At 43.0% G+C, this 27,916-nt stretch overlaps 1 protein-coding gene across 1 annotated transcript in view; it reads right to left on the reverse strand.

The window, feature by feature from the left end:
- MOB2 (MOB kinase activator 2) overlaps positions 1-18,179 on the reverse strand; it is a 323,951-nt gene extending 305,772 nt beyond the window's left edge. Inside the window, exon 1 of the mRNA XM_085644922.1 lies at positions 18,043-18,179. Coding sequence (XP_085501048.1) covers positions 18,043-18,059 — 17 coding nt within the window. The 5' untranslated portion in view covers positions 18,060-18,179. The remainder of the gene's footprint in view (positions 1-18,042) is intronic.
- Positions 18,180-27,916: the final 9,737 nt, after the last annotated feature.

Consider the following 27,916-nt stretch of genomic DNA (forward strand, 5'->3'; position numbering starts at 1 on the left):
TCCTTTTGGCTGGAGCATGGATCACATACCGATTGCTGTAGCCGGATTGCTGTTCCTCCGTTGAGCACAGTGTCTGAGGTATTAATTTTATTTTTTCTTTATCCCCGTTGTCCTTGTTGAACCTCTTGATATTGTAGCTATGTGTTACTATACCTCAGACACTACAGAGAAGCCATTTTCTCTTTTGAAATGGATGTTTATTGTGACAACAGATGTTATCTGCTTTTATTGTGACAACTGCTGTAACCTGTATTTTCACTAAGACATGGGCGCCACTTCTTTCTATATTTGATAGGATTTTTTGCTAAATGTCACTTTTTTTCTTTTTCACTAATGGGGAGATTAACTGATTTGCTCAGAATCACAGGGGTATTGTGCCAATACTTAAGGAGTATTGGCAAAGCCAATAGGTCTCACCTTTGAGACTATTGGCTCTGTCATTGCGTTTGTTCATGCTGTACAACATGGACATAGCCAACTGTGGCAATGATTCGTAGCCATGCTTTATAGAAACATGGCTAAAAATAGTAAAAACAGGACTATGATGCAACCATTGCACTTATTTTTTAGGTCTCGCCTAACCTAGCACATGCGCTGGTCTGGCGAGACTTATTGAGAGGGCTCCAAAAAGTGCTACCAGGCCAGCCTAGAGCTACAGTGCATGTGCGCGGGCTTTACCGCGATTACTTTCACGGCCGCTTTGCATAGCCAATAGGTCTCGCTTTTGGGACCTTTTAAGTATTTAGTTATGCAACTGTTGCATGGCTAAACACTTATAAGGTCCCACAGGCGAGACCTATTGGCTATGCCAATGCTTGTTTTAAGTGCATTCACCCTGGGCTGGGTCATAGTGCTTTTTGGAATTAATTTTAGCCATGCAAAACAATCTTAGCTGCTGGACAGTATTTCTGCAAAACATTGCTAAAGCCAGTAGCTATCCTAGGTGAGACCTATTTGCTTTCCCAACGTTTGTTTTCTCTACATCTTCTCTGAGCACTCTTACTTCCTCTTGTGGTTTATAGCTGCTCTTTGAAAATGATTCACAAAGGTTTCTCAATGGGGGCGTTGTGAACCAAGCGTGTCCCTCACTTTAGCAGCTTAAGCAGGGACTGGGTGCTAGAGGGTAGTTTTGTGTAATATTAAATATTTAAAATAGCGTTTATGGCTTCTCTGACTTTGTTAAAAAGCTCATAAATCCCAGCTCTTGCAGTAGAATTGGGTAGAGGAGTGGAGAGATGGGTGTTATGGGAAGAAGGGGTGTGTTGAGAAGGATTCAGAAAGGCTGGATGGATAAATGAATGAAAAGATGAATTGGGAGAGTGATGTATTAGGAAGAGGATGGATTTAAAGATGAATGCAAAAAAGAATGGAAAGAAATGGAGTGAAAGAAGGAAGGAGATGGAGGGAAGGATGCACGGATGGATGGGAGAAGTAAGGATGTATGGATGCATGGTGACAAGAAGTGTGGATGGTTAATGGAAGGAAGGAAGATACACGAGTGAAGGGAAGGATAGATGGACGAAAGAAAGAGGGAAGCCAAGAAGGATAGATGGAGGTAAAAAGACAGAGAGAAGAATGGGTGGAGGATAATGAATAGATAAAAGTACGGAAAGTATGGAAAGAAGGAAGAAAAGCAAGGTGGGAAACTATCTGAAAGCAAGATGAAAAGTAGGAAGGGAAGACAAAACACTGAAAGAAGGAAGGAGAGAAGGATGGAAGGAATTTTCAAACATAAATTCCCTCAGGAGAAGCAAGGCCCAAATGTATGCCTTCAATTGCCTCATCCACTTGCTCAGTGCCGTTTTGGACACGGTTCAAAGTGGGTGGTATTATATTTTTCTGGTTAAGCCCTTGTTTTGCAATCACATTCTCTGACGATTCTCTCCACTTTCATCGATCTACATTTCTTTCTTTTTTCCAATGGTGGGTGCACTCCCGCTTCCTCGCCTTATATATTTCAATGGCTGAAGAGGATGGGATACAAATAGATTAATCAACAGAAAACCCCACAATACAAGTATCAATTAGTCAAATAGGTTCAGTTGCATTTTGTGATACTAATACTATCTGGAAAACCCTTTATTTTACCCAATTACCAAACATCATTATACACAAAACTGCCGACAATTTGTTTTTAACTGCATTGTAAAGTATTCCATACCAGCATACGGTATCAGAAACACCTCGTATACAATTTACTCTAATAATAGAGTACCACCTAAGAAGACACTTTCCACATAACTCATTCACACAAACTTACATACTATAAAACCTATCCATGGCCTAGTAAAGATCACAGATCAAAGTAATTTGCACTTTACAACCGTGTTTTGCAAATGGTATTTGTGAGTCTAAGTTTTTCTCTTGGATAAGTTATTCGCCTCAACTACTAGTTTTCTGTTTTTAGTGCTTTCGCATGTTTATTTTCCCCTTCTTCTAGTCTACGCATCTGCAAGCAAAATGTTATCCCCTTTAACTATTGTTTTTTTTGTGTGTGTTTTTTCTCCTCTACTTTGGAAGGTTCTCACTCTACACATCTGCCATTGCATTACTCTTTTGTTCTTCCATATGATATTAAAAAGCAACCAATTTCCAACTTCTTAACAACCTCGGTTTTCTCAAGCTTCCTGAGTGCCCAAAAAGCAATACATAATTAATTGTATTGGTGCTCTGTGCAAACTTAAACTCAATTTAAACATGTGTCTCATGCACAGTTGCCTAGCCCTCTGTGCAAGGAAAGAAAGCAAGACATTTAGCGCCTCAAACTTTGAACTTCGTTTGCAGTGGACCAACATTTGGCATAACACACTTTAAATTATAACGTCACTCTTCGGTATGGCACACCACCCGCCCCTCAAAGAAGAGTCCCATTCTTTATGTTTAGTAAGTTAACTGTTTCCCTTCCAGAAGTAGCTATCTCTTGAGAAATGTTGATTCCGTGCCTTTAAAGCTGGAACACTCTGAACCGTTTTCATATTTAAGTAAGAGGGCTATTTCCCGTTATTGTCCTTCCAATGAATAAAGTGAAGACTTTATACATGCTCTTGTTGCTGAAAGAAAGCTATGCTGCCCATGGTGGAATATTGGTTCTCAGTGGCCTGAGATCCAGCCTGACAAATCTATTTTCCCACAGCGACACTGAGGAATTAATCTAGTTGAATGGGGAAGAGGAGCGGTATTTTATAGAGGCAGTATCACTGTAAAATCTTGTGTTACCCCAACTGCAGCTTCTTGCAAGGCAGGAACTGTAAAACAGTGCCATTCTACAAGGTCTGGTAGCCTCCACGGATAGCTTGAGCCTCCACAGGATCTAATTTAACCTCTTCTCAATCAGCATCTTAAATCAAGCAACAAGAATGACAGGTCTGTCAAAATCTAACAACCATTGTTCAATGTGCGGGCTGATCAGTGACTGGCCATACTCATGCTATATAGTCCATATCTCATATGTTCTTTCTACCCCAGAGAGGTTAGTGGGAACTAAAGACCCTCCCGAGATCGTTGTCTGGTGATTCTATTACATGGTGCTTTCTCACCTTCCTTACACCAAGGGTCTTATTATGATGCCGGTCGGATGCCGCCCGACAAGTAGTTGGCAGTTCCTCTCCTGAAATTATGGTTTGACCACCAGCACAGCGGTTGCAAACATAGCCTTTACCATTGCGACTTGTGCTGTGACCTGGAAAAGGGCAGCAGCACAAGCGAATGGTAAAGGGTATTTTTCTAAACATCTATGCACCGTGTGTCAGGTACCCAAGTGGTGCCTGGCACACGGGGCATAGATGTTTTGGAGGGCAACACATGTGCTCCCCCAGGCCGCACATCAGAGGCCTAGGGGGGACAGGGGCCGGCTAGGAGCCACCAAAGTCGATTTCTGACAGTTTTTTCATGTCGGAGAGGCCGACATGGAAAGGCTGTCTGCAAGGGCCATCCTAATCCCTGATGACAGTGCCTTCGCAGGCACCGCCTTCATTGTAGGGATTAGGCCTCCGAATGATGCCCCGACAGGATCCTTGATCCTGTCGGAGATGGCGGTCGGTCCCTCCGATGACATTGGTCCGATGGCCTGTTTGTGACGGTCTGTCCGACATCCTTATAAGGCCGTAAGTCTCGTTGCCTTTAACAAGGCCCTGGAACTTACATTCAAGAATGGAAGGGGAACATGTAAGCATTGCTGTCTTCCTATCTGGCAATGTCTGTTCCTACCAGACTGGATTCCTAACAGCGTGTCACAACATTAAAACACAAAGCTAAATGGTTGATCTCAGAGCTCTCTAACCTACAGAGCAGCAATTCAGAAGGTTGAGAAATGCAGTGGAAGATATTACATTGCAAAAACACTTTATTAAACAAAATATCAAAATACTTTATGACAGCAAAAGAAAGGTATTTGTCAGCCTCAAATGCATCTCCATGCTTACATATCCATGTAAGAACCACCAAAAACATTTTGAAGGAACATTTCAGCCCCAAATCAAAGTATTCATTGTTCCGAGTCTGAGAAAGTCAGTAAAGTTCATGTTTTCCTCTCCTCCCTCCTCCGCAAGATTTCATGTTTATGACAAACAATTGGTAACAGCCCTCCGGCTCCACATTCTCTGTTACATGGCCGGTCCCGCTCATCTCTAACAATTAATTCAGCTACTCTATCATATTGGGCCACTTTCCAGATTTTTGCTCTCACTCAATTTCATAATTTAATTAAAGAAAATTGCTGTGTAGTATCATTTCTAAACTTAGCCAGACCATGTGATGTAGATGTTTTGGACAACATTAGCCAAGAGCTATTGGCTCCAGTTAATTACTTTCAACATTAGGTTCTGTCCTGATAGTCTTAAAGCATATTATTTTAACCCTCTTTTTTGGGCTGCATCCTGCCAACCAGTCAAACTTACAACCAACATCAAATCTTAAAGCATATTATTTTAACCCTCTTTTTTGGGCTGCATCCTGCCAACCAGTCAAACTTACAACCAACATCAAATCTAAGTTTAAAACAAAAACTCAAAGAAGGGTAGTGACTGATCTAACCAAAGAATGCAGGAAGAACTATGTCCTATTTTACCCTTTTGCGGTGGGACTGCACCCAGTGGGGGGGAGGAGTCATTCTTGTACCCTTGATGGATTAACTAGAAGGTCCAGAAAATATCAACATCGTAGATTATTTTGGACATCTTGTGGCATTTATCTCTAGAGCATAACAGATTTTCTTGAAAATAGGTGTAGGCATAGGGTATGAGGGGCACGTTTTAGGCCAGTTAAACTGCAGTGTTGCTGATAGAAAGAAGCCTGCCTGAACCCCTATTGTGTTTCACTTCACACAGTCACTCTTTTGGATTCACTGTTATAAATACACATCCATGATAACTAGAAGTAAAGACTACAGGAAAAAAAACGTCATCAGTAGAAATGTTATGAGGACTGGCTCAGTGTGTAGCCACTGAAAACCATAGTGATGTTTTAGCAACTGCCAGTGTCTCTGGTTAGCTCTGTTGTGCCTTCACTTGGCTCTAGTACTATTGACCACGTGCCCTGGTTTCCTCTCAGGTGAATCTGACTCTTCGAGTCACCCCCCTTGATCCCACGAAGTGAGGGAGTATGGTGAACTCTTTTCCTATACACTTCAGGTGTGTCAAAAGAATGGCCTTGGTCTTCGCTCTCGGTGTTAACAGGGTTCATATTTTCTGTCCTTCCTATCTGGATCACAGACGTATCCTTTTAATTAACCTTTTATTTACCCCTTAAAAAAGACTTCAACAGGGACCTGTCTTTTAAAAAGCATCAAAAAGTCTAATGATTTTACCTACATTAAGACCTCTCCAACAGATTTGAATGGCTTAATGAGTAAAATTAAAACATCTGTGCCGTATCATTAAGCTTTTCCTATCCAGGATGTACTTTCTACATTGCCAAATGTACTTACTCAATATGTAGCTCAACACAAACCAACGTCAGAACAGGATAATTTGCAGGTCCCGTCATAGTTTCACCAAGTTAGCAAAGGAGGTAGTTTTTTCTCTGCACTCGGCACCTTATGTCTAATTAAACTACAGCAACTGATCAGAAGTTACGTAAACTGTGGTTCTTCATGGAATAGTTCTACTACCTTGTTTTATTTTTCAGGTAGCAGAGGTTTTGTATTGTAGTGGGCGAAATTCATGTAATATGGTTTTGCATAATTAACCAAAATTTCAGGAAAATTACACGGCAAAGCGTAATTTCAGGAATGTGTGTAACAGGCGCAACATGAACATGCCTACATTACGCCAGCATAATTTTACAATTCACCCAGGCCGAGCATTTGCCCAGTTTCAAGTGGCAAATGTGACCTACATAAATTTCGAATGCAGACTTCTTCTGTCGATTAAATGGTTCAACCTGTGACTGCACTTAAGAAAACTCAAAAAACTAAACCGTTGCTCTAAATGCACTTTTAGAGCGCAGTACATCATATGTGCCATTTGTAGGGTTCGATCAGTATTAACCAGCTTACAATAACTTGAAACAGATTGTATGCTCAGTGTTAATTCAGACGAACTCCGGGGCGGAGGCCTGTCAAAGAAGTCTGATGCTGTGCCTCTGGTGAGGAATACTTCGTTCAGGCCATGTCTAGCCGAGGATATGCCACCCGGAACAGGCAACCAAGATTCTGGAAGACACAGGTACCTTTACTGTAAGAGTAAAAGGACTCTTTACGTTGTCAGCCAGATCTGGCTTGCATGTGATGGTGGAAGGCAGCAGAGCGTGCAGAAAACGTGTCCTGAAACTTCAAGGGGGATCAAACGTCCAATTAACTGAGCACTCAGATTTCTCGTGGGACCACTTTCCGAGGAAGACGGAGAGGAGGTGCCACCTGCGAGTCCTGCATTTGACTTTAATAAAATATCTGGCTCGGAAACATTCTTCATGGGGGGGGGAACGACACAGCTCTTCGGAGAAATCTGTTAAGATACGGATACAACACGGTTAATTACTTGCAAATGGAGGCAGCAAACTGCACCAGGAATAAAAAGTCACTATACAAAATTGCAGCGATGGCTCTATTCTGTGTGCCTTCAAATCCTGGGCCTGGGCTATCGACAGATGCCCTATCAACTTCCGTACAAGAAGGAGCGCTGTTGCCATTAGTAAACCGGCAGGTGTTAAGGCGCCAGGGCATTGACGTCTAGGAGCTCAATGATTTGGTCATCAGTGTGCGCCTTTGAAGCGGAAATCCATGCGGTTCCCCTGTGTAATCTTGATAATTACGGGTTCAAAGGAAGCACCTTTTGAGTCTGTTTGTTTGGCCGCTTTTAGCAGTGCACGTTGTAATGGGCATTTCGCATGCATTTAAACCCACGCCGACAGGCTTCAGCAGCACTCTAAACTATGAATTTCCCCATAATGCCCCAACACAACAGGTTAGACGGAACTTACCATCATATACCCAACAAAAGTTCTATTATGGAAATGAAGCAGCTACGGCAAGCGCCTACATTAACTTACTATACAACACTGCACGTTTTTTATCTGGTCAGGAATGTCTGCCCTTCTCCACAATATACAAGCTCCTGGTGTCATCACATACACAATATGGAACTGATGGCACAAAGTTAGCTGAGCATTTTCCCATCAACAGTACATCTATATCCTCTCACAAATCTATGTATTAGAAACAGCATCTACTTTAGTCCCATCCTGCTAACTTTATACTTCACAACAATAAAGCATGATTGACACAGACCCAGGCAAAATCAGGTACAAAAGCCATGTATTTGGCTTAGTGTTCACATTGCAACAGCACATTAATATCAGGATATATATGCATATCCTTCTCCCTACACCAAGAGAACACATTAGGCACATCCTCTGGCACTACCGAGTGCACAAGGCAGTGCAGCTTAGTTGGCTAAGCTGTGTAACTTTGAGAAAACATACATATCCCCTCACTCCCTTCGAGGGGGACCCCTGAACCAAACCAACCGCTGGTGAGTTCCTGACAGGTGAACACCAGCCTGTCACCACAAGACAAGTTTCTGGAACTCTGTGGTGAGTGTCTTTGCTCCCTGGGCCCAGAAACGAAGACTTTCCTGGGCAGAGGTGTGTACACCTCCCCAGGTCAGGTAGAGCCATGGCAGGGGAGCTTCAAAGGCCTTGCCGCCTTTGCAATGTGACCGCAGCCTCTCCTGTTATCAGGAGCAGGCCCCCTTCCTGTCTCGCCCCCTTTTCGGCAGGAAGACAGGCAGAACAAATCAGAACAGCCCAGAAGGTGTTTCCACCTCTGCCAACCCCATCCCTCCGGTGGGGGATGCGAGGGGAAGCCCACTCTCAGTGCCCGCCATCTTGCAGATGGCAGTCACCCTCTAATCAGGTACAAAAAACAATTGATGGGCAGAATCCAGAACACTGTCATACATTCACCCCAGTACAGAGATCTAGGCCTAAATCCATCGTTTTTTTGCTCACCATGCCATTCCATTTTGAACCCAGCCATATGCAAATTAGTCTTGACCCTGCACCCAATGGGAATAGTCCAGCCCAAACTGCCAGGCCAAGTCCTCCCTGGACTGGAAACAAGCATCCCAAAACCGGTCCTAGGGTTTCACCCCTCATCAGACAGGATAGCTTGACTCCAGTGGCATGGAGAGCACAGGACCCATGTCTGGGCATACCCATCCCACTCGGGGTGTCAAATGCAACAAGAACAATTTATAGACCGAACGTAGAACAATGTCATACATTCACCCCAGTACAGCGATCTAGGCCTAAATCCATCGTTTTTTTGCTCACCATGCCATTCCAGTTTGAAGCCAGCCATATGCAAATCAGTCTTGACCCTGCGTCCAAAGTCCAGCCCGAATTGCCAGGCCAGGTCCTCCCTGAACTGCCACTGGATTCAAGCTATCCTGGCTGATGAGGGGTGAAACTCCGAAACCAGTCCTAGGATGATTGTTTCCGGTCCAGGGAGGACCTGGCTTGGCAGTTCGGGCTGGGCTGTTCCCATGAGGTACAGGGTCAAGATTGATTTGCATATGGCCAGGTGTAAACTGGGGTGGCATGGTGAGCAAAAGAATGATGGATTTAACCCAGATCTCTTGACTGGGGTTGAATGTTTTGATTTGTTCTGCATTCCGTCCATCAATTGTGTGTCTTTTGCTTCCTCGCCCTAAGTGCGCCGGATATGCCCAGATGTGGGTCCCGGGCTAAATGTGCCACTGAATTCAAGCTATCCTTGCTGATGAGGGGTGAAACCCCGAAACCGGTCCTAGGGTGCTGGTTTCTGGTCCAGGGAGGACCTGGCTTGGCAGTTCGGGTTGAACTGTTCCCGTGAGGCACAGGGTCAAGACTGATTTGCATATGGCCAGGTGTAAACTGGGGTGGCATGGTGAGCAAAAGAATGATGGATTTAACCCAGATCTCTTGACTAGGGATGAATGTTTTGATTTGCTCTGCATTCCGTCCATCAATTGTGTGTCTTTAGCACCCTCTAATCAGGGTCAGGCTCTAATCAGATGTCACCCCACGTCGGGTGAGCACACTAAGGGAGTAGTCACCCTAAAGATAGTGGCCCATTAGCTATTACCTCGAGACCCCTATAAATGATAGAAATGTGCCATACAATTGCTCATAAACAGACAGAAAATTTTAAACAGCACTATAAAAGAAGTGAAAATGTTTACAATGGATGGAAAATAGTTGATTTCCTTATCCCAACTGACCCTCACCTTGAGGATTGATGACCCGTAGTCAGTGTCAGTGAAATCCAATCAAGAGCTTCAGGTATACTGGAAAGAAATATGGGCAACTATATGAGATAACACACATATGGAACTATAGATCTCGCATAGCAAAACTCTTTGATATGTACAGGATATCACTAAATCAACCCGGAAATTGATTGGTCTTGCTCTCCTGCTATGCAAGTGTAAAATAACCATTAAATTGCGACAGAAGACTGTACCAACATATGCCAACTGGCCAAAGGATCTGGCTGCCTGTAACAAACTTGCGAATGTATACAGTGAACTATTACCACCAGCATCTCAGCCAAGAAATATATGGCCACTGCTCCAAAACTAACTCTTACGTATTACACTGTAATCCTCGGGTGCACTATTGTGTTAGTAAGGTGCCGATACATATTAATACATAATATTATACATGAGATATTAAGAGAAATACTGGTTAATGTGTGGATTAATGATTGACTTCAGTCTGTTGCCTTGGAGTTGATCAATGTTAGTTTCAAGGAGGATATTGTAATTGTATTCATGATGGAATTGCCACTTTTTTGATGTTGTAAAACCGAAAATAAAGTCTGAAACAAATATGGAATACGGATCCAACAAGAGAACTTCAACTAATCACAAAATTGACTTATGTAGAAGTTTGCTTTGAGTGGCCGGGGGAACATGGCGGCCGGCGAGTAGCGGGTCGCGGAGGCTCCCGAAGGTCAGGAGGATAGGATCCTAAATCATCATTGAAATACCGGGATTTTTACATTAAAAGCACTTACAAACTAAAATGATTTATGGTCTGTGAATAACGGAGTATCTACAAACCTGGTTCCGTTTTTTTTGGATGGTACTGTGCATGCGGCCCCAAACGCCACCTCAGCTGCTGCCCATCAGGAGATGCCGGTGCGAAAGTTCCGATGGAGGCTTGGGGAAAGAGAACGCCGAGGTGTGGCGTCTGAAGGTCTCGAGGGGCTGTTTGCCTTCACTTTGTTTACGTTGTTCCCCGGGGTCTGAGTGGCGCGATGGAGATTGCTGGCACGGCGAGGCGGTGAAAGCTCTGGGCGTGGAGTCGGTGCGGGACTCTGAAGATCTACAGAGCGCTAATCCGCGTGGTGTAGGCTTGGGGAGAGTGCTGGTTACCCGTGGAGACTCAGGTCTTCTCTGGGCTCGTGCTGCTGCTTGCCTGAGGCGAACCCGGCGTGCAGGCAGCCTAATTTAAAATCCTTTTTATATTACAAAATATACCGTTAGCATTTAAGGAGAAATCTTTAAAGTCTCTACAAGCAAGACTGAATGCATTTATCTGAGCGCCAAAAGGAGCACGTATTACATGGAAGAAATTGCGAAGGAAAAAGAACAAAGGAGGCTTGTGTTTACCAGATTTAGTTATGTATGCAAGAATACACCAGATGGGTCGGACATTGGTATAATGTTTAAAAAGATGCTCCTGGATGTGGAGAATGGAAATCAAGGCTTTCTTTATAAATTTGGAGAGCCAAGATTTTACAAAAAAAGTTTGCTTAAAGATACTACATGGTTTAGCTACTACCTGGGCCAAAAGTTAAGAAAATTCTAGGAATTACCTACTTCAGTGCCCTTGCCCCTATATGGAATGCACCAGGTTCACCAGAATGGACTAAAGATATCCTCGTAACCCCTTTAATTAAAGCAGGAATTCATCAATGGGGACAGTTAGCCCCAAATGGGACTTTACTATCTTGGGAAGAGATTAATCTATTGGCAAACAGTGATCTTTCTAAATTTAAATACTGGCAAATAAGTAGGCTTCATTCAGTGGGCTCAGATGTCGGACTGTCTAATGAATTGGAATCAACATTAACCAAAAATATGGTAAAGAAAAAAGAAGTGGCAACCCTATATTGGCTACTAATGGATATGGAAGATGGTGAAATAAAGTTACCAATGGAACTATGGGGAGATAACTTGCCTGGCTGCAACATCGAAGAATTATGGCAAGTATCTCATGATATTTTACACACGACAGTACAACCTGTAAATTTAAAAAGAAACCATGTTTTTTGTATTCACAGGGTTTACTGGACCCCATCTAAACCTGCAAAATTTTCAAAGGGTCAGACCCCAAAATGCTCAAAATGTCTAGAGATAAAGGCGAACGACATTCACATGTTTCTAACCTGCCCAAAACTAAGTCAGTACTGGGAGGAGATAAATAGAGGTATGGAAAGCATATTTGGGGTAACCATACAAGTGAGTATAAATGTAGTCTTTTTTGGGTTGCCAAACCAATATAAGTCAATGTCAAAGGGGGAAAACAAATTATGTTTATATTTGATTTTAAGCAGAGAAATATGCAAAAAATGGGTTAAAGACAACCCCCCAACGTTCTTAGATTGGGTGACTTCTATTAGATATACAATGAAGTTGGACAGGGCTAGATTAAACAATGGGAATAACAAGAAAGATTTTTGGGCCCCATGCAAAAGTTGGTTGAACACATTGGGTTAATACAAAAAAAGATTGTTGGTCCAATGATAAAGCCTTACACAATTTTTTTTACTAATTCTCTTTGGTTCTTGTGGGTTGTTCCAAGAGATATAGAGCCATTATCTAGAGAAGCTCTGTGTAAAGCATTACCATCTAGAAACGGAGCTCTCCGGTTGGTGCCAGCTCGAAGGGGGGCCACAGGAGTTAATAAAGCAAGCTCAAATCTAGCTGATGGCGAATGAGGAAAAAAAAAATTGACTTATGTAGACAGAGGCAATTTCTATCTAGACTTACAAGTCAGTACAAGATGAATGATGTACTGCAGTGGCTGGCAATACATACTGCCCTTAATGGTGTAGATCAGTGATACTCAAAGTATGGCCCGGGGGCGCATGCAGCCCTCCTGACCTTCACATGCGACCTCCTGCTGAATGACTGCACTGGACCGCATTTTACTTGAGAGAGAAATAGCTTTCATCAATATAATAAATAAGTGGGGAGGCGTTTATGTACAGTCTACTGAAGTAAAAGAAAAGAAGCAAATGAAGTATGCTGCAGCACATAACTTTAGAAACATTCATTTTTCAAGACATCTAGCAACAAATGTTTAAATATATGCCTACTTATCTTCAAAATGCAAAGAAGAGACTTCAGTGTTTCACATTAGTACCATCAGATTTTATCAGTGTATTGAGAAGTATTTTTTTTAAGCAATAGTTTTAAAAAATGAACGAAGAAACTTTCATGCTTACTCCCACCCTACAACGATGCCAATAGTAAACTTGGAGGGAAGTCAGTCGTCACGTCGAACCCTTTGGGTGACTTGGGTTGTTATTATGTATGGACAACATTATAGTTTCTTAAATCCAACACAGGAGAAGATTTTGAACAGTGCATATCCTGAACGCATGTATTTTAAGGTACTTTCACATGTGATAATGAGCAAAAAGGAGGGAAAATAAAATAAAACAATTTCCCAGGATCACACACTTTGGCTAGTTGGAGAAACCAGGATTGATGCTAGGATTTCTAGTTTAACATTGTGCAATTCTGTTTTATTCCAATCAATAAGGAAGTTACTTCTTTTTTACACTTACTTCTTTTTTACACTGGACTCTTCCAAGGTAGTGCTAGTAAGTAGGTAAGGCTTAACTTAAGGTGCGGTAGAGGGATAGCCATTCAAATATAGCATAACCCAGTATTGTCAAAACTATGACTCTTTTTAGAGACACAGGGCTTAATTTAGAGGGCAATATAGAATAAAAGCCTCAAAATAGCTCCATGACTCTTCCCAAACACCAACCTTCCGCCTCCCCCCCCCACACCACTTCAGCAAAGCCCTCATCCCACCCTTTGGTATCAATGAGGCCCTCGGACACGATAGAGACCTTACTTTGTAGCCCCTGGAAAAATGTTTGTGAGTACCCATTGTGTAGATGTTAGCACGACTAACATGTTTTTATGCATCAAAACCAAGCCTCTTCATGCACAGGGAAAGATGGGGGAACTCCAATTGGAGCACAGGACAAATATGCTTCCCGTAAATCAGCAGGGGTCAAACACATCAAGTCTACTAATGAAGTGGCTGTGACGTGGGCATGAAACTTCACCAACCAGAAGAATGGAAGCTATGCTCAGCCCTCAGTTTAAGAATTCCTCAGGCGGCACCTAGAACAGGAATGAATATAAATACATGTATTTATACAGAGCCAAAACCCCACTGGGCAACTACACTAGGTGCTGAGATAAAACAAAGGTGCCTAAACAGGTAAAGAACCAAAATAGCAGAAACAGTTGCAGAAGTCTAATATCGTCCGTAAGTGTGTTCCATCATGAGCTGGCTTAAAAAGATTTGGCCTGAAAAGATCTGGCCCCTGTCTTTTATCTAATGTATTTGGAGTACTAGGAGGTTCAAGCGTCATAAGCAGAAATGTATGACTTGCCACTTATTTCAGAGCCTAAAGGAGTGCCTTCGAAGAATTGGAAGGTTCCTTTAATGTAGTTTGTAAAGCCTTTTTTCTTGGAGCCCTCAATGGCCAATTTATGGATCCTTTTAATGGCCTGTAGCTTTAGTCTATGAGCGTCACTCAGATATTTCTTCTGGACAGGCTTCATTTTCCCAAACTTAACTCTGTAGTGTCCTACATACAGCAGTAAAGCAACTCATGAGTCTCATTAGCCCCACTACGTCCGATATATTTTATTAGAGTGTTAAGTAGGTTGTTATACCAATCCACCAACAGATGCAAGTTGCCACAGTACGGGTTTATGAACCGTTTCTCATCAATAATTTGTGCGAGGTTTGCTGCCCCTAGTTCACTGTAATTGGGAAACGCTATTATATGATGTTTACCATGTTTCTTGATCACACCGCAAGCTAAAATGTGAAATGTAATTAGATAATGGTCTGACAACTCCACAGGTGTAATTTTCCAATACCAAACCCCAACCCAAGTACCCAATCCAGAGTATGGCCTTCACCATAAGTGGAGGATCGCAAATTATGTTAAAATAGCAGCCCCTCAAGGGTGGCCATTAAGTTCCCAACTGCTTTGTCCAGACGTCTCTAAACCATTAATGGAAACCACTTAGAACAAGCAGATTCGATTTTTGGCGCGTAGAGGGTAAACAAACCTCTAATAGAGCACTTTGAAATTCTTTATTGGACTCTTGAGGATGATAAACAAACAGGTTACACACAATATGTATTGCAGAGGTAAAACTATATAACTATATGCTCGCATTAATTATATTTGAAGAAGAACTAAATGGGGAATTTAAGTTTCCCATTAAAAATAAGTATTCCTCTTCTTATCATAGCCTGCCAGGCAAATAAGCCTGACTGTGGGGAAAATCATGGGTCCCATACCATAAGCAAATGATCTGAGCCAAATACTTGGCCTAACCAAATTTTGGTAATAATTAAAACTTTGGATTTATATTTGCAAACAATATCATGCATTCATTAGAACGCATTTAAAGTTGAATTAATCCTTCTCCTTCCTTACTAAATTATTGTAGCACATGCCGACAGGTTGCTCCGTTCTTATAATCTAATTCCAAGACACTGGATTGTTAGCCTAGTTTCTGCGCCATTTACCAATCATCTACTGCAATATGACAACACTACAGATTACTGCATCGATGTACGTCTCTCCTCGAGCGTTCGATGGGTGTCGTCCATTTCTTATCTTACCATCTCAGCTGCAGTAATAGTTACAACGAGATTCAAACAACGACGTTGAAGGATTAAGCACTTCCGTGGTAAGTGAGCAAAAGAAGATAGATTATGCATGCAAGAACACAATAGTCTGTGCTAAGAGTTAACAAATTAAGTGGATGAAACAATGAAGGCTGAACAGTAAGTATTGTGCCAGTATGCCTAAGAATGTCGAGAACAAATGTGTTTGCGAATATGGAGCGAAAAGGGGCCTGACTGATCATATACCATCCAAGACTGGCAACTTGAGCTACATGCACATATCGGATGTAGGGAGGCGTTTGGGAAAGCAGAACAATGTGGGATTGAACTGGAGCCTACACAAAAGCAAAGACCTAAGCAGAACTAGCAGGGAAAGGTAAGAGGGTACTTCTCCAGCCGAGTGCACCCACCAGTGCAGACGAAAGAAAACTAACCAAGTAATCAATGAGGGGGGTATTAAATGATGCACTGTACAGAAAGCCATTGAAAGTGTAACATCACTTAAAACTCCGATTAGGCCACGGAAAATTTAGGAGTAGATGTGCTTCCCATTTTCACAAGAAACATCTTCCTAGGAATGCAGTCTGGGAGGTTCCCTCGCAGTGGAAAGAAACACTGCAATATCAGAAGCAGGGGCCTCTTATTCCAACATCAAAATGCCCATGCCAACCCGAGAGAGGGACGAGATATTCACACATCTCGGATGAAAAGCACAATCGCATAATCAATGGGGTGAAAAAATGCAACACCACAAGACCTCCGAGCTAGTGTATTTCTTGTGTCAGGCAGTGAAGGCAACACTATCATAGCCCTAGTCCTCATGAACACATGCACCGTGTACTTGCTGGAGCGAGACTCCTGCACCGTAAATAAAGCACAGTCCGAGGGAGTCATCAAGTAAAAAGCAGGCATCGCTGATAATATGCAAGACAACTAGCACAATGTATCGCAGTTATGCCACGCAATAGGCTAGAAATTACGGTGTATAACAGGTATGACCTTCACATTTAAGTCGGGTAGCAGACCCTCCCCCTAACTACAACATACAGTATGTGACAGGTTAGACACAAGTACAGTGATTCAGGGTTGTCAGACAGCACAGCATTAAACAGTAGCACTGGGAGCAGAGTCACAGTTGTATTAGGCAGGAGGCACAGTATGTTTTCATGTATACCAGACGTCAGGCAAGGTATGTTACAATTATGTCAGCATACAACATATGTGTTACATGTCCCTGCCAGCTGTAAATATATGTACCACAGTTATGTCAAGCAGCAACCATAAACTATGCAAGTTATATCAGGTAGCAGACACAATAGGTTCCACTGGTATGTCATGCAGCAATGATAGCGCTTAACAAGTGTGTACAGAACTAAACACATCATCTTTTACAGAGGCATCAGGTAGCATGAACAGTATGTGATAAGTCAACCACATGTACAGTGCGTCACAGTAACTTTAGACTGGAGGACCTTAAACAGTAAGCACGTGGCACTGTTTTACCAGCCATAAGGTACAGTGGATGTCCACTGTAACAATCAGATATGTACATCTACATGCACAGTATCTGTTGTCATTATGTCAGACTACATGCACGGTATGAGCTCATAATATATAAGGCAGAAGCATTATGCATTAAAGGTATGCCGGGATTTTTAGCAAAAACACCACGAGTCTCATTGGTGTCCGGATCTAGAACTATAGCATGACCAAAATAAGTAACCAAATATTCACAGTGATAAATGAGCTGAATATGCTACATCCACGTCAGGCAATTATACGAAAAACAAATATGTTTTACTATACCAATGTCTTTCTACCAGTTGTTGATAACCCAGTTGCTTATCTGAGATATGCCAGACCACAGACTGTTCGGTGCAATAGTTACGTCAAGGCTACCGAAGTAAAAGCAAGACCCCCAACACATAATGTAATACAGTATTACACTGTCAACTCAAAAAGATGTATTTGATAAAAAAAAACCTCACGATAACTAGGTTCTACTACCTTCTAAACTTAAGGCACTTTTCTCGTCTCACTCAGGTTTCTCTCCACACAACCCTTAGTTTTTCCAGTCTCTGCGATCTTTGCCCCCAACCCCTGATCTAGTCACTTTCCCGAGCGCTATCTCTCGCTTGGCATAACCCCACGTTCAACTTTCTCGCCATTCTCCGCTTCATTCAAGCTGCCCGGCATCCCTCTTTCCTTTTATGCCTAGTAACTCATCTGCCTTGCACATTTCTCGCCTCTTTCTCGTCCATGCGCTCCCCATATATTTCTCTATAACTCTGTGTCATGTTTCCTTCCTTGCTTAAACTCTCCTCAGCCTATAATGTCGCTGATGTCCTCTGGCTACCCAACCTCTGCACTCTTGCACCTTTTTAACCACTTAACAACTCCACATTTTAAGCCTATCCTCAAACTGTCTGCTAAGGCTTCTTAACTCATTCTCAACTCTTCTTCTCTCTGCCCACCCACTGATTTCGCTCACCCCAGCTTTCTCCCTCTCCATTCTCAGCATCGGTTCTGTCATTACTTCTCCCAGCCTCTCTTCTCTTCCTTGTCTTGATCTCTTTCCTCTGCTCACTCCCACCTAAATGTTGCCTCTTCCCTTTCTCGGCCATTTCCATTCCAAACCTTCTTAATCTCTCCACTCACCCCATCAGCCAGTCCATGGCGGCTCCTCTGCTCCTGTCTCAGCTCCGGACCGGCCGGAAGTAAACACAGTACAGCAAACCACCCCCACTCCTCGTGAACCCCGCCCCTCACCATCTGCTTCCGTCCTTCTAACGTCACGAACTACTCATTCGAGGCTGCCAACAAGAAGGAAGGACTAGAGAGGGGGGGGAGGGGGGGGGTCACTCGCTGTTAAAGAAGAAACACTGTCAGAGCCCTGTCATCGTGTTCACGCCGACCTCTTGTAATGATTGGTAGCAAACATCCTGCCAGTAATTACCCAATTATTTTGTTTTAAAAAAATGCGATCATTTTTATTATTTCTTAAATGTAGCCCAATTTTATAATCATGGCCTATACGTAATGTTTAAAAGAGCTATTAGATTTCTTTGTAGAATTTTCTAAAAAAATTGTTTGGAAATATTTCAAAGATCCACTTTTGTATTTCTCTTTGTATTTTTGTCTCGGTGCGACTCCATCCCTGGAAATCTACGTTTTTTGATTCTAACACGCCGGATTCTGTCCTTCAATAAACAGTGGTCGTTCAATTTTTGGCCGTCTTCTATATCCACGGACAAACTGTTCCTTTGCTATTTTTCGAAGGCTAGTAATACTCTTCTCAGCTTCTTTGCAACCGAGGCATGCCGGAAACTGTAGTTTCTCAATTTGTATACGCTCCTTTACACAAAACTGCAGGAGCGTGCATCAGCACTCTAGGAATTGTAGTCTAACCACGAGCAGCAGCACCGTAACATAAGACGGCATGTAACCTTACTATCCTCTAAGCGATGTATGCCATACGTTATATACCGTCGTCCATGAAGAGAGACTCGCTGCATTATGGCATACAGCTATGTAGGCAAATGAATAGACAGTTTCTTCTCTAGTGGTGAACCTGCCCCTTCGCATGGCCCTCTGGGAAATGTGTGCCGACATCGGACCTCGGCCTCGCCTCCAATCTGAAGGTGAACCTTTTTGAACGCAAACTGTGATCGCTATGCCCTTTGTGGTCAGTAGGCATAAGTGTTCCTGAACACTCTCCTCGACGAGGTCTAAAGTGCCCGCTCTGTGGAAAAGTAACCCAGAAGAAGAGTACAGACCATTGTTTTCTCTTTCCTGAAGGTTAACTTTGCCACTAACAATCACTTGGGAAACGTAGTCCATTGTATCATTGCAATCCAATTGGTAGATGCAGTCCAGACATGGGAGAGCGCCTTTCTTAAATTGAATCCGTCCCGCTGGCCAGAATAAGGAAGCTCATGAGTTCAAGGCGTGTTATAAGAGCGCATTCAACTTGAATGTATTAGTTAATACTTGACATTTTCTCTCCTCTCTTCAAACCTCAATTATTGGCTAAGTTGAGTTGCTGCCAAGCGTACCAGTGCCACGTGTAATACCTTCAACTAGTCCCGGTATTTTAAATAACAGCGTCGCGCATTATTGGGCTTTTAGTTTGCCTTCAACCTTTTAGGTATGAACCACAAAATACAAGCATGCATGGTGCTTTTGTATAAAAGATGTGGCATGTTGCAGGGAGTTGTAGCGTCTTCCCAACCCGGGAGCATTCAGATGATTTACGCCACAGAGGAACTGCTATCAAGCATTAATTTATTCCTCCGGATACACGCACACACTGTGCGTTACATCATACTTCACATTAACTACACCCTAGTGTCTCCAGAATCCACCCAGAACCACAACAGTCCTAGAGCGCATAACATCAATATGCTACATCTCCCCCATCTTAAAGAAAAAATGGCAGACCACTAAAATCATATTTCCTCAATTAGTCTTCGAGTTGCTCATACTTATCTGCCAGGTAGGGTGATCCGAGTTGATCGAGGCCCACCCTGATCTGGCGACACAGACAAACCTCTCTTGCCAGCCCACACGCATCAGGGAAAGCAGAAGCACAGGAGCTCTGCAACATAAGGGGGGACTGATAATTGAGAGCAGACTTTATAAACACGCTCTGGCATTATAGGTGGACCCTGCTGCCTGCATTGAGCCACTCTGATATCTACCAAGTCTAATGCATGGCTGGTATCTGAAATTTTACTCATAATAGCAGAGTGACTCACACTTTTTTGGTCCTGACGAACGAATGCAGTCAAACTTCATTAAGTCATCTACAGCTGAAACATATTGACCACTTAAGATAGGGTAGTTTTATTACCTCCTGTCTGCTCATTATTTTTAACCCTATCCAAGGCGGGCACCAGAACAAAAGGACAATTTCAGCCCACCATGAGATAGTTTTACTGGCACTTTACATTATTTTGCACTCTGCCCCTCACTCAAGAATATTATCATTGCACATCTTGAATTAAAAACACCTCTGCTCCTCCCCTCTTGATGCTCTGGAGTTGTAGCCTACACTACTTAGAATGTCACCTTCGGGTGAGTGAGGGTTCTGGTCCTCACTGCATAGTGCTCTTTCTTTGATTTTGATCATCATTTCAGGTGTTTTGTGTCACCAGACGTTCAACTGTGTGTGAGATTCTATTGGTATAGGTGCAGTACGTTGCTGGTAGGGTTAATGCTCCTTCTAGACCCTTTGTGTGTTAATAGATGAATTACGTCACTCAGGAGCTGCTATAAAGCATTACTTTATTCCTCAGCACTGCACATTATATCATACTTCACGTTAACTACACCCTAACACCTCCCCACATATCAGTTGTTTCCTCTGCAGAGTCTGCCCAGAACCACAACAGACATAGAGCACATACTATTAATATGCTACATCTCCACCTATGTTAAAGAAAAAGTGGCAGGCATCACTAAAATCACATTTCCTCAATTAGTATTCAAGGGAATTGGCACTTGTCTGCCAGCTAGGGTGATTCAAGATGATTGAGGTCCACCCTGATTGCACATTATATCATACTTCACGTTAACTATACCCTAACACCTCCCCACATATCAGTTGTTTCCTCTGCAGAGTCTGCCCAGAACCACAACAGACATAGAGCACATACTATCAATATGCTACATCTCCACCTATGTCAAAGACAAAGTGGCAGACATCACTAAAATCACATTTCCTCGATTAGTCTTCGAGGCACTCGCACTTGTCTGCCAGCTAGGTTGATTCAAGAGGATTGAGGTCCACCCTGATTGGGCAACGACGATGCAGGCTTAGACGCTTAAGCCAAACCTGCTGGTGGGGTCCCCTCACGCATGATTTCAGAATTCTACAAGTGACGTGGTAGGTATTTGAAATGGGATTTGTCTCGAGAGCTGGATTGTCCAGGATGATGTGCTGTCACCAAATATCCCTTGCACGCCACAACCTGTAAATGGAATGTCAGTTTTATATCCTCATCTCTCCTTAACCAGTACCCAGTCTACTTTGTCAAAGGCTATCTCCTGAGCATGGTGACATTGATTTACATATGTTTTCCTTTTCCTTTTCCGAGTCGCATCAGTGTCTCGAACCTTGTCAGCATTCACTGATCAATCAGGGGTCCACTAAGGTAGTTTTGTTCAAATGGCTCCTGCAAATAGCAAGGTGGCTGGACTCTCACCAGTTGTGGAGTGAGGGGTTGATCGATGGGCACAGAGGAACTGGCACAGAGCTTGATTTAGATCAATTCCCTCCATGGATGTTCTTTGAATGACCCTCTTGAGGGTGCCCATGAATCATTCAACTACACCATTGGCCTTGTCTCTGATGTTAAGTTGGACAAGCAAATTCTTTGAACTCTCTGCTGTTAAAAGGCGGGCTGTTATCAGATTTGAGAATTTTAGGGATGCCCTACATTTGCAAAGATATAATTAATCCATTCTATGACTTTGTCATGGGTTGTCGAAGATAGGTCTTCCACCAAAGGAAAGCTTGAATATTCGTCTATGACCTCTATGAGATGGTGACCATTTCCTAAAGGCCCAAAAAAGTCAACTGCAACCCTCTCCTAAGCATGGGTATGAAGGTCAGACATTGTCACTGGGTGCTGCATCACCGTGGGGGACAAACAATTGTAAATGTGGTAATCCTTCAACACTCAATCTCTTAAGGCTCTTTTAGTGGCTACGATACCACGGTGTCCTTCGTGGGCCAACTCGACCTGCTGTTTTAGACTTCCCAGTATGACAATTCTTGAGCCGTGTAGCATTACGCCTTTTTGGGTGACCTTGTAACTCACTATGTACATTTTTTGAACTTTTGGAATTCAACATCCCCATGGCCCGCCGAATGAAGAAACCCAAAAAAGAGACGCCCTCCATCAACTGCATGCTCATAAACTGCAGATCAGCCACCAAACATGCCACAGAGGTAGCAGAATCCATCCTCACCCTTGACATAGCCATAGCCTTCATCACCGAGACATGGCTAAATGATTTCTCTTCACCAATCATGGATACACTTGTGCCCCAGGCTTTCCAATCATCAACAAAGATCGAAAAGACCAAAGAGGTGGGGGCATAGCAAACATTCACAACAACAACATCTCTGTGACGGGAATCAACAAATGTAACTACAACACCTTTGAATGCTTAACCGCCAACATTAACACGAGCGACAACAAAGCACTACTCTGCCATCTCCTATAGCATCTCCCAGGCAACACCACCACATTCTCCAAACACCTGCCTGACTTGATTGCTTACTGCTCTCTCCGAGACTCTAACAACCTAATTCTGGGCAACCCCAACCTACACTGGAATGAAGAAAACCACTCCCTAATCCAAAACCTGAATGAGCTGCTACACAGCAACAACCTTACCCAACACTGCTCAGAGGAAACCCATAACAGAGGAGCAATCCTAGATGCCATTATCGTCCAACGTGACACAGTCAAGATTGACCACATCCTGCCCGTTGACTGGTCCGACCACCACTTAATCCTATTCCACATTACTCAACCGATCATATACCAATCCCCCACCCAAGACCCCCCAAATGGATGAGAAATCTAACTCAGATCCCCATGGCTGACCTAGAGGAGAGGGTAAGCTCTCTCCTTCCTAACTCCACAGATGATCTCTCCACAACAGAACTCACCTCTCACTATAACACAACTATGACGTCCATTCTAGAACAATTAGCCCCACTGAAATAAAAAAAAAAACAGGAACGTTCCATCCAGATCCTGGTTCAACACGGACATTAACGCCAAAAGAAGACAGTTAAGAGCTACTGAATGACTATGGAGGAACAACCCCTCCACAAGCCTCCATGAGCGACTCAAAGCAGCTCGAAGGAAATAAAAAAAACACATCAACAACGAAAAATCCACTATTTTCTGCACCGCTCTGGACAACGCAAAAAACAGGCCCAAAATAACATCATCAGGCAACAAACTTCCAAGCCACCTACAACCTCAGTTCAGGCCTCCAAAGACCTGTGCGCCAACTTCGCCAACTTCTTCAACGACAAAAACACCAGGATTGAGCTCTCACTGGACATCAACCTCAGTCCCTCCTGCAAAAGCCTGGCCCCAGAGCCTGAAGACAGCACACGCAAGCACCCCACAAAATCCTGAAAATCCTTCAACCCCAATCCCGGAAGCTGAGATTCTCAAACTGATCTCCACCTCCAAACCCACATCTCACGTCTTAGATCCTATACCCACCCAATTGACCAAAATGCTGAAACTCTCCCTAGCCCCGTTCTGGTGCTTGATCATAAACAGCTCCATGAGAACTGGCGTCATACCAGACTGCCTCAAAGTTGGCCAGGTCAAGCCATTACTGAAAAAACCAGGCCTTGACACCAACGATCTGAACAACTTCAGACCCATCTCCAATCTCCCCCTTCTATACAAAATCCTCGAAAGGTGCGTTCTCCTCCAACTGACTCAGGACATGGACAGCATTAACCTTCTAGATCCCCACGAATCGGGCTTCAGAAAAGGCTATAGCACAGAGACCGCGATCCTTAATGTCGTGGACGATATCCACGAGTCTCTCAATACTGACCAATGCTGCCTACTCATTCTCCTGGACCTATCAGCAGCCTTTGACACGGTTTATCACAACCTACTCATTAAGGCTCTTCAAGAAAGGAATGGAGTAGATGAGGTGGTCCAACACTGGTTCGCCTTCTTTTTACACAACCGTTCCCAAAGGATAAAAATCAAAAACTTTACGTCTGACCTACACCCTGTTAGCAGGGGTGTCCCTCAAGGTTCAGTGCTCTCCCCACAACTGTTCAACATATAGATGGAACCCCTCACCACCCTACTCAGAAACGCCTACATCCCCTTCCACCTATATGCAGATGACACCCAATTCTATCTGGAAACCTCCTCCATTGACGACATTCAGAGACTCAACGACACTCTAAAAGAAGTCCAACACTGGCTATCAATAAACCACCTAAAACTCAACCAAGGTAAAACAGAAATCCTCCTCATCTCCAACAAAGAAGAGAACCCTCAAATCGCAGAATGGCTAAAAGCAATTGATGCCCTCAACGGCAATCTCACTCTAGCTAACTCCGTAAAATCATTAGGAATCACCCTAGACCCAAAACTTGACATGGCCAAACACATTAAGAACTCCGCAAAGAGTGCCTTCCTCAATCTGAAGCTACTCAACAAAATAAAACCCTTCATCCCACCCAAGGACTTCAAATAAGCTACTCAATCACTGGTGCTATCTAGACTTGACCATGGGAATGCAGTCCTCATTGGCACAGCAAAATCCCACCTAGCTCCCCTCAAAACAACTCCCAATGTAGCAGCCAGAATGGTCACAAGAGTTAAGAAATATGATCACATCTCACCCGCATTCAGAGAACTAAAATGGCTCCCAGTCGAAATGCGTGCCAGCTTCAGAACTGCCTGCCTCACGCACAAAGCCCTGCACACAGGGGAACCCGACTATCTGGCCTCCAAACTAAAGAAGTTCGGTCAGACAAGGAACCTCAGGAGCTCCAACACTCTACTACTTATCCCTATGAAAAAGTGCAAACAAAAAACACTGCACGGTCCTTCACTGGAAACATGCCCAAAATCTGGAACCCCATCCCAGCGGATATCAGGACTATCCCTTCCTTCGTAAAGTTAAATAAACACCTAAAAGACCTCTTCCTCAACCGTTCCCTCCCGAACCGACAGCTGCCGCCGAATCGCACATTCCTGCACTCTGCAGCACCCTGACACTGTCTCATTCAAACATGTGAGTCCATCATTTCTGCTATACTAAACAAAAGTCTTTTGTTTGGTTAAATAGACTAAACGTTTGCTCCATGTGTAATAAGAATCTAGCCCACATATAGGGTACGCATGATCACTGACTTGTCTCTCAGTTTACTAACAGCATTGCCATCAGGGCAGGGGCAGGATTGTTTCTCAGTTTTGTGTTTAAACACTCACTTTTAATAAATATATTACTGAACCATGATGTGGTAGCGCACTGTCATTTACAGACATTAATTTTCCAAGAAATGGCCAAAAACCTCCCCACTACCATAAAGCTTAACTGATACAACTATATAGTGTATTAACAATAATTTGTGAAAATTGGGTTTAAGAAAACATATTTATCATTTTTACATCACCTAATAAAGTGTTCTGATTTGTATTTCCTCCTATTAAAATATTTTTTTCATCACACAGAAGTAGAAAAAATGGGCTTCCACAACTACTGAAACATATTTTGAAATGTTTGCACAGTTGACTTATTAGATATTTAAATGTTGGTTAGGAAAACCCTGAGACCCTGCAGCCTTTCATTTAAAACTTCATACAGCAGATCAGGCAGTCACCTTATAAAATTCGGGAACTCTGCAGTCAGGGGAGGAAAAGTAATTGTAAACTGACTTCTGAACTCTGTCTCCGAACACAGAGTAAGCATGACAAGATAAAATCAAGATTTAAAGGCATCCTTCTTGCTCCTTCACTTTCTGACAGAACAGAACACTTGTTCTTTGTTAACTCTCCAGAACAGGCGAGTTGGTCCTAAGTATATTTCAACCTGATAAAATCTGACTCGCCATAGTAAGTTGGTGAGTAGATTTTTCAAGGCCTGACTGCTATGGACAAAACCCATGGCGTGGGGCCGGTGGAGCATTCTATGATGTCATGTTTCAAGAGTGCTTCTAACTCTTTTTCTACAGCTTTTTGTAGATGCTAAACAACTCTACGGTGTCGCTGAGCAACAGGGCGGATGTCTTCATTGATATGAAGCTGTACTTTCACTTTCTTGAGTTTTTCCAGGCTATAGACCAATGGTTAGAACCAGCACGTGATCTCCAACTGATTACAGAGGTTGTAGTTGATGGATATCAACCCCATGTCAGCAGCGGTGGCAAAACTGAGCAAGCAGGCACTTGACAAAGTCCCTTGTAGAACGTGAATGGTGGCTCGCACCAATGTCTTTTTGTGTCTCATTGTTGCTGTGAATGAAACTTGGCTATGTAGTGGCTCAGAAGCGGCCCAGGTATATACCTTTGTACCTGAGTGAGCCGAGGCACAGGGGATAGGCTGTTAAACTTGTTCTCTGGCATGATGTTAATTGATGCACCACCGTCTATGATGAAAGTTATTGGGTGATTGTTCACTTTCATTGTCATTTTGTGACAGTGTCCAAATGAGGTTTGTCGCTCTGTTTGGTGAGCTTTCTTTGAACTGTGATCTTTTTACAGGCAGCTAACCCCACAGATGCACGCCGTTCTTTGGTAGATATCATCAGCGCACATTCATCTTCTTCGCTGATACTCAATAAGTGACGTTGAAGAAACATTGTACAATGAGCTTAACAATGAATGATCGTGGCTGGTTTCTACTTGTTGGAGCTGATGTTGCTTTGTGGTTTTAGGACAGTGCAGAGAATGCTTCTGGAACATTTGCACATCCATCTTTTCTTACCGCCGTGATTCACCTGACTTTTACTTAGCTCAGCACACAGTTATGAAATGGTTCTCTTTCTCACAACCTTTGCAGATTTGTCCTATGACTGGATATTAACCTTCATGGGGAAACTAAAATCCACATCAGAAGCATAGCTTGAAGACGTCAATTTACATGTATCTTGTTTATGCTTGTGCTTGCTTTTCACGGTCAATGCCAATTCATTGTGTGCTGGTCCTGTTTCCATGTCAGCAGCTGCTCTTTCTTCTGCTCTCGCAGCCATTGGCATTTTCTCTAGACACCTCGACTCTCTCAGTATATGCCTTCTAAACAAATCTGAAATGCAGCCATCAATGACTCAGAGGCGCAAGGTTTCTTCATCAGTAAAGTCACAGAACTTGCAATGTTTAATGAGCTCATCAAGTCTTTCAACACACTTGACCATTGTTTCACCAACCTGTTGTCATGCTTCCTTGAAAATACATCTTTCATGTTTTTTTTTTTAATCTGTTTTTATTGGCATTTAGTAAACATACATGAGCAGTTGTTGCATCTTTTCTGCAGTGTGTAGCGACATTAGATGATGTGCGTCACTGGACAGCAATATACATTTAATACAACAGTGAGTTTTCAAAAGCTGTTTTCGACATAGTATTTTAACATAAGGTTACTTATTGTACTGTATTTTCCCCACAACTAATACATCTAGTACATATGCACATGGTGTGGAGTTGGTTATGTTTAAATAGTCAATTCGATGCAGATAGATTGGTTAAGCTGGTCATGTGACAATAACTATGTACATGGGGTGTTGAACTTGGAGTAGGGTTGGAATGCACACGTTGTTAGGAGTATGTAGAATGCTGTATTTATGCCTCCGAGGGCTCCCCTTAGCAATGCCATTGTCATAAGGTTATGATGTGCAAGAGCATCAAAGTAGTATCGTTTAGTTTGTGGCGCATGATCGGTTGCGTAAACGTGGTCTATGAGTGAGGGTCGCGTGCGCGGTGTTGGCTATTTAGGTTAGGTGTCTGAAGGGACTGAGTTGGCAGGTC

This window comes from Triturus cristatus, chromosome 3_1 (assembly GCF_964204655.1).
Source record: "Triturus cristatus chromosome 3_1, aTriCri1.1, whole genome shotgun sequence".
Classification (NCBI taxonomy): Eukaryota; Metazoa; Chordata; class Amphibia; order Caudata; family Salamandridae; genus Triturus; species Triturus cristatus.